The sequence below is a fragment of the Octopus bimaculoides genome, chromosome 21 (assembly GCF_046866305.1).
Source record: "Octopus bimaculoides isolate indiv1 chromosome 21, ASM4686630v1, whole genome shotgun sequence".
Classification (NCBI taxonomy): domain Eukaryota; kingdom Metazoa; phylum Mollusca; class Cephalopoda; order Octopoda; family Octopodidae; genus Octopus; species Octopus bimaculoides.
Genome location: NC_142948.1, coordinates 31,119,492 through 31,126,991, shown reverse-complemented (window position 1 = coordinate 31,126,991; position 7,500 = coordinate 31,119,492). Strand labels below are relative to the sequence as shown.

The window sequence follows — 7,500 nt, the reverse complement described above, 5'->3', positions numbered from 1 at the left end:
CTATGTATTGTATTCATGACACAGGCCAGAATGACTATCTTACGTACACTACATGAAGATGCTTACTCTGGTGGTGCATTAACGCTTTAAGCTCCCTATTTATTCATTGGTCTTTTTTTTTTGCTTTTCAGGAAAGTGCTGTCCTTGTGATCAAAATAAACGCATAAAGAACGTAATTTATCTCAGCTGAGAAAAATTGCTTTTGTTGCAGTTAGCACAAAGTTTCAGAAAGTCTCCCTTTTTCCGTTATAATAATAATTTCAATAAAATGATAAGCACTTGCAGTATTTTCTGTTTTAAATTTTTTACATGATCCTCTTGAATTTAAGATAATTGTAGAAAATGAGTAAATTCATTCGTCAATACAATATATTTTGCAACATTTCGACAAACTAATCAAATATCAAATAGACATTTCAGCTTGATAGCTTTTGTTATCATGATCCGTTAGTCTAGTTACCTAGGTACTATGACCAACCGTCTGTTTTGTCCCCAAATCTTTTATACTTAATGGTATTTAACACTAAAAACGCAAAATTTATGCTATTCAAAAAACGCTACAATATCTGAAAATATGATTAAATTTTCCACCAGATTAAAGATTTGTTATTTTATTAACAATCTTGTAATTTGTAATTTGATTTTGAGGATTTTTTGTTAAATTGTATGAAAAAAGGCAATTAAATGTTACTAAAATGTATATTTTCGTATGCTTTTTTAATCATTAGTCTCCTTCTCATTTTATTATTTTATAAGGACAAAATAATGCAAAATCGATAAAATCGCATAGTTTTGTTCTATTTATTTCATATCATTTTAGTTCCCAGTTTAAATCGTATCAAGATCAACGTTGGCTTTTTTCCTGCATGTATCGATGCAATAAAGAATCAGGCAAGAGGTTTAATTCTGCTTCACAGTAACTGGAACAAATGTCTTCTAAATTATTCTCGTGTTTACGTATAGTTTATGAACAAGCTTTATGAACGGGTTGGAGAAGGACGTTTCTTGAGTTTATGCAAATATACCTTTGGGATTGTTTTAGGTTTTCCATTCTACAATATTTTGTAGAATGAAAACTGAGGCCAAAGTTCGAAATACTTCATAAGGATTTTTGGATTGCACAAGGACATTTCCGATTGCTACCTGCATTGTGGAACAAAGTCAAGATGTACTTCATTATCTTCCAACAGCATGCACGTGATCACGTGATACGAGGTTCTGAGTATGCCCCTCGGCGCAGTTAAGGTCAGCACATCTTCAAACAGAGTTCGATAGAGGGATCCATTCGGTCCCCTCCTATTCGCTCTAGGGATGGATAACATTGCTCAGAGCATCACGACTCCTTTCACCATCTGGTACCTGGATAATGCAACGATAGGTGGGCCAGTAGTGTCTGCCACGATCTCCGATCAATGGTTCCTGCTCTAGCGAAGATCGGCCTCGATGTAAACTCATCCAAATCGGGGGTCATGAACGTCAAATAATACGGGCTTTGCAGTCTCCGTCTCGTACGTACTTTCAATACTGCACCAGGTAGAGTTAACCTTTAAGTAGGACGTTCTTATACTGAGCCTCCCGGATCCACCCACCTGTCATTTGCTCCATCCTCACGAAGACAATCGATACCTACCTACCATTGTTCCTGTTAAGGAATTGCTTCCCCATGCCGATGCTATTGTATACACTCCGCATTGCCTCTTGCTACAACCTCGTATCTCTCCTCACGGACATCAATGCCTGTATTCAGTGGACCGCTGAAAAGATATGCAACGTTCGTTTCGATGACACTGGATGGCAACAGGTAACCTTACCCAGCAAATACAGCAGCCTCGGCTTTCGATCACCTGTCTCACAGGCTCTGCCGTCTTTTCATTCGTCAGTGACCTCTTACCGTGTCCTGATTTAAACAACTGAATCAACTGTGATCGAAAAACGTGAGGCAGCCTACGCGACATGGAACCAGCTCGGCCAGCGCCCAGCTGATGCCACATTCCTCTCCTTTCTGTGGACGTCTAGTGTTCTGAAAAGAAATGAGACGCCATCCCGTATAACATGACTGAGGACGAGCTAGTGCGCCGGCTTGACTGACACCGTTTACAATGTTTCCTTTTAGCCTCTGAGCCTCACAGCAGAGCTTGCCTCAATGCGGTGCCATCACTCGCAGCTGGCACTTAGCTTTATAGTGACAAACTGCGTAATAGCCTTTCTCTAAGGCTTGGTCTTCAGATCTGCGAGTCGCGTGAATGCCGCCGCAGTTCTACAGTGAATTCTTTCGGCTTCCGCCCACTGTCCTGCCTTCATAGTCCTCGCCACCTTCCACGCGATAACGCCCATAACACGATTATAAAGCAGGGCTCAGCCCGAGTCAGCGGGGCGGGGCTAAACCGGGGAGATAGTAAAAAAGCGGACATGATGACAATTTTCCCGTTCCGTAGCGGTTGGTCCCTCAGCTGGGGTGTCACATGCTGTGACCCTTCTCCAGCGGCAAGTCGAATTTTTTCAGCTACCAGCCCAGGCTCCGATGCTCATCAGGCTGAGAAAAACAAACTGTCAAGGTATCAGTCGCACTCTGACAGGTTAATGATCGAGGCTTTGGAAGTTGAGACTTTCAGGGTTCTTCGCTCGCGGATCATATACCTGCTCACCGATATTGGGGTGGAGATTGCTGTCTGTGAGTGTGTGCCACGTGAATCAGAGTGGTTGTTCCAGTGCATCTTCCTTGCTATCCTTCGGGGAAACCATTTTCATTTTGTCTGCTGGTAACATGAGAAATGTCATTCACTGACTTTATCAGAAACCACAACTGAGCTTAAGACTATATTGTAACAGTGTAAAAGAAAATTAGAAGTCTCATACACAGACACAAAGATCTACATGTCTTGTGCGTGGGTGCGTATTTGTGTCTGTGTGTGTGCGCGTGTGTGTATGGCTGTGTGTGTGTCTGTGTGTGTGAGTATGTTTGCGTTTGTGTGCGCTTCACTGAATGTTTATAACCTGAGATCGTATAGTGTTGTCTGTTATTATTTCCCTGTTTAATAAGTCACCCTGTAGTTCTGCGATTGAAATGAAATCTCCCGTGTTGGGAAAACGGTAAATCAAATAAATGTCACCAAGTGGAAACGTATCCAGCTGCAAAACAGTGCCTCAATAAAAAGTATTCCTCGAAACCAATCATAAGTACTCACTTAACTATTTATTTCTCTTCCGTACAATTACTAACATAAAACGAACGAGGTATATTCTATTCTTTCAGTATTTTTACAGCCTTAAACTGCTGGGCGGAGGTCATGATAAAGAATTCAATACAAAATTGTTTTGGTCGTATTTCTCGACACACTACTTTACTGAGTAGCTAAGTTATATTTTTTTCCCACGCCATAGTTTTAAATGATATAATGAAAATATCACGGCCACACGCGTGCGCGCATATATCTATATCTCTCTATCTATCTATCTATCTATCGATATATATATATATATATATATATATATATATACATACATAGATGTATATATATATGTATGTACGGATATATATATATATATATATATATATATATATATATGGCAAAGTAAGAGTGCTGCTTAACAGAACCCTCGAAGAAATAGTGTCCTCTCGAGTGCTTTCTCGATATAGCTGCCTAAATCACAACATGCAGGGGGTTGTGCTCCAGTTCTTCATAATAATGCGGATTTTCTTTGCTCCAGAAATAAATATTCCAAGCCCGGCCACTATAGTAAATTGCAAATTCATCGGAGAAAACACCTTTCCACGTTGTGGGGTTGTTGGAAACACATCAAGAAACCGTCCACATGCCACATGTCTTTTGTCCCTGTCGTTGTCGCTTAGTTCGTTGACGAATGTTGGCCTAAACGATTTCAAATGAAAACCCTTTGTCATGGGTGTTGGCATTATTCATAACAATATTGACAGGTGGTGACAAAACTTTAGGACCAGCCTGTACTTCATCAAAGCTACTCCGGTTGGTCAAGTGGTGATGTTAAATTGAGAGACAGATTGTCAACCACCTACTTATATATTTTATCACACCCAAAAAGGTGAAAGGCAAAGGGAACGAGGGAGTGCATTTGAACTGAGAATGTAGAGAGACAACTATATATTCGATTAGCGTTCTAACCTTTGACAAAAGATTTCGTGGGAGAAATTGTGTGACGACAATTAAAATATACTTTTCAAAAAGAAACTGGATCGTATGCAAAAGAATGTATGCACCGGGTACGTTTTGTGTGACAGCAATTCTGTCAACCTTTATGAGATTGTAGGAGTGTAGGTGGCTGAGGATGTATTGCGATTATGCCTGGAACTAACTGAAGCGTGAAGATGGGCTACTTGCACGATTTCTTTTATTCTTTTTCTTTATATTTCGTTTTTGCCAATCGTATACAGAAGCGTATAAGCTTTTTAAATGAGGACGAGTGAAATATAAAAGAAAGAGAAAAAAAAAACTTTTCTTTGTTATTTTATATGTCTCACTCAGTGCATCTCCCACTATTACTCTCACTTTTTGTTTTCCTTCATCTCTCTCTTTATCTATCACCACTTCTCTTTCTCTATCAATAAGGCCATCCCAGCATTTTGCCCTCTCACTACAACTATTCTTTGGCATATATAAAACAGGATAACGCCCTAGACTTGGTCACTTCACAGTGTCGCAAAGCAGGTTGTAGATCGTTCTGCAGAATTTTTTTCTGTGCGCAACGTCTTCCACATACTGGGAACAATTTTTAATCCATTCCAGTTTTTTCGTTACCTTTGAATAAAAACAAAAATGCCGAATCTTAAGAGACGAAATCAGAGGAGGACCACTTATCGTACTTCATTAAACCAAGGCCGGGGCAGTATGGCCATGGGAGTCCCTATTTCTCTGACCGCTGGGGTGGCAAAAGAATCTTCTCAAAGAAGTGTTGCTGAAATGAAAAGTAGCAGCGAAAAAGAAAAGAGAGACTTACAAGGTTTGAATTCAAAGCTTGCCAACCACCTTGAAAAAACACGTATGCTGGAGGCTGAGAACAAATACCTTAAAGATCTTTTAAATAGAGCTAAAGTTGAATTTAACGTTGATGTGATCAAAATCTCATACCAAGAGCAGCTGGATGACTTAAAAGCACTCCTCGAAGACAAGGATAAGGAACTTGCAGCTGTGAAGTCCAAAAATGAATCGCTTGAAGAAGAAGTTGAAGATTTGACTGAACAGTAAGTAAAATTTTCTCTTAATTTTTGCGCTCCTTTATTATGTCGTTCAAAACTTCTACACATGAAAAACATCCATCTTAAAGGTTTGCTCAAGTTCTCTTGATTAGACTATTCTAATTTCCTTGTAACTCGCTTTTTTCACATTCTACCTAAAGTGAATTTGCACATTCTATTTAGGTATTCAGATCTTAAAATTTTAAGATTTGGAATATTAAATATATCATTATTAAGCACAGAAATTTTGTTCGTTCTGCGTTACAGCACAAAACCTTTTGGTCCATTCTTATATTATATAAAAAAAATTCGGTCTTGCGAGCGTTCCAATTTTGAAAAGATTCTGGATATACACATTAAGTATTGAAAAACGCATCAGAGGTAGAAGAATATACTATAAATTGTAATTAGCAGTTATTTACTTTCTAATAATGCATTCATGATGTTATCGTGAACATCAATAAAAAAATGGACTTAACCCCGCCAAATAAAAAAAATATTAAAAAAAGAGGAAAAATGACAGTTGTTCAAGCTAACACTTTTAATTCCATCTATTGAACATATTAATCCTTTCCGAACTAATTATATCGATAGGACCGTTTGTCAGCTCCGATATTAACTAAATGCAAAATTAATATGATCTATATACGCTAATCTGTCATACTGACAAACATCCTTCAAATTATGAAAAGTGAAGAATACATTCAACAATTCTATATAGTTTTATTTATGTGCATACAGCTATGAATTAATCTTCACTCTATACCAGCATAAGATTTAGTAAATTTGGATATTCGTATTTTGTTCATGAACCTAATGCAGTTTTCTGATGGGAGTCCAAATCTCCGTTAGTATCCATCCATCCACCAGTATTTGATGATCAAAAAGATGACCAGTCATTTTTTCTTTTTTTTGTTGATCAATGCATACATCCATTTACAACACGGTATGATGTGAATATAGAGATGTTTTGTAGCTACTCCTTGTAGCATATCCGACTATGTAGAGTCTACTTACTCGCCGGCTTTTCAGCGATATGTGTATATATTACGTAGTACACCAATATATATATATTTCTTTCCATATATAAACTCCTAAAAAAATACGATGACTGGAACAACTAAAATCGAAAGCTCATAAAACATTAATTCCTCCTTCTTATAATAACATATTTATGTAAAAGTAAGTTTCTTGAGTACAGGAAGTGTGTAGAAAAGGATAAAGAGAATAAGAAAACGTGACGTTTCGGTTGGTTGTTCGATATTTTTCTTCATAATTTGTATAATATTGGTATATTGTTATTACTATTTTACTAAAATATAAACCAATGTTTCATCATTACCGTGTCTGCCAGTCTTACCAGTCCATACCTAGGATAAATAAATATTCTTCAGCCAAACATTTTTGCTATTTTTCTGTCAGATTGCGCCAAGTGCAGGACGAGAGAGATAGATTGCAAGCCGAAATTGATGGATTACACGATGAAGTTGCCCGCCGCATTGCAGACAGCGAGACCAGCAGAAGGAGGACAAGTGAACTGGAGAAGCAACTTGCTGATTGGAAGAAGAGATATGGCATTCTTGAGGGTCAAATGGGTGAACTTAGAATGGTATGTTGCAATACTTTGAATTCGTAATCACTCGCACGCTCTCTCTCTCTCTCGATTCTCCATAAACGCTCACACGCACATATTGGAAGCAAATACGTACATATACAAATACATGCACGCACACACGCACACACACACACACACACACACACACACACACACACACACACACACACACACACACACACACACACACACACACAAAAGTCGATTCTAAAGTTAAAAGATTAAGGTTTAAAAAGTATGCGTTAAATGCAGTATCCGAAACTTGTTCCAGGGCAAGTTGTATGTCTGCGGAGCATGTTCACCACTTATGGCTATCAGGTATCATTAACGATACTTTGTATTTAGCGTTGGATCAACTTCCAAGAATTTCAGGGTGGACGTAGGGTATATATTAAACATTAACAGAGAAGACGGGGTGTAGCAAAAAACAGTTGTTTCGTCTTAATGGTGCACTGTTCCCTAGCGGGCGTTTGCGGATCGAAAACTGTAGACTTTGGCTGAAAAGCGTATATTCTGCTCAATTCTAAGATCTCAAACACTGTATTGAACTCCAGGTCAGAAATTCGCCCATTCCTGACTGACTTGATATTTTTCCAGCCTTATCATTTAAGGTCTAATAAGTATAGCTCTTCTCCTTTTTTTTTTTTTTTACATTTAGATTTTTGTTTTTCATTAA

At 38.1% G+C, this 7,500-nt stretch overlaps 2 protein-coding genes across 2 annotated transcripts in view; both read left to right on the top strand.

The window, feature by feature from the left end:
* LOC149131550 (70 kDa neurofilament protein-like) overlaps positions 1–700 on the top strand; it is a 22,073-nt gene extending 21,373 nt beyond the window's left edge. The window contains exon 11 of the mRNA XM_089339449.1: positions 132–700. Coding sequence (XP_089195575.1) covers positions 132–167 — 36 coding nt within the window. The 3' untranslated portion in view covers positions 168–700. The remainder of the gene's footprint in view (positions 1–131) is intronic.
* A 3,956-nt stretch (positions 701–4,656) lies between these two features.
* LOC128250418 (70 kDa neurofilament protein-like) overlaps positions 4,657–7,500 on the top strand; it is a 16,533-nt gene continuing 13,689 nt past the window's right edge. Inside the window, exons 1-2 of the mRNA XM_089339447.1 lie at positions 4,657–5,215; positions 6,632–6,818. Of these exons, the coding sequence (XP_089195573.1) occupies positions 4,791–5,215; positions 6,632–6,818 (612 nt within the window). The 5' untranslated portion in view covers positions 4,657–4,790. The remainder of the gene's footprint in view (positions 5,216–6,631; positions 6,819–7,500) is intronic.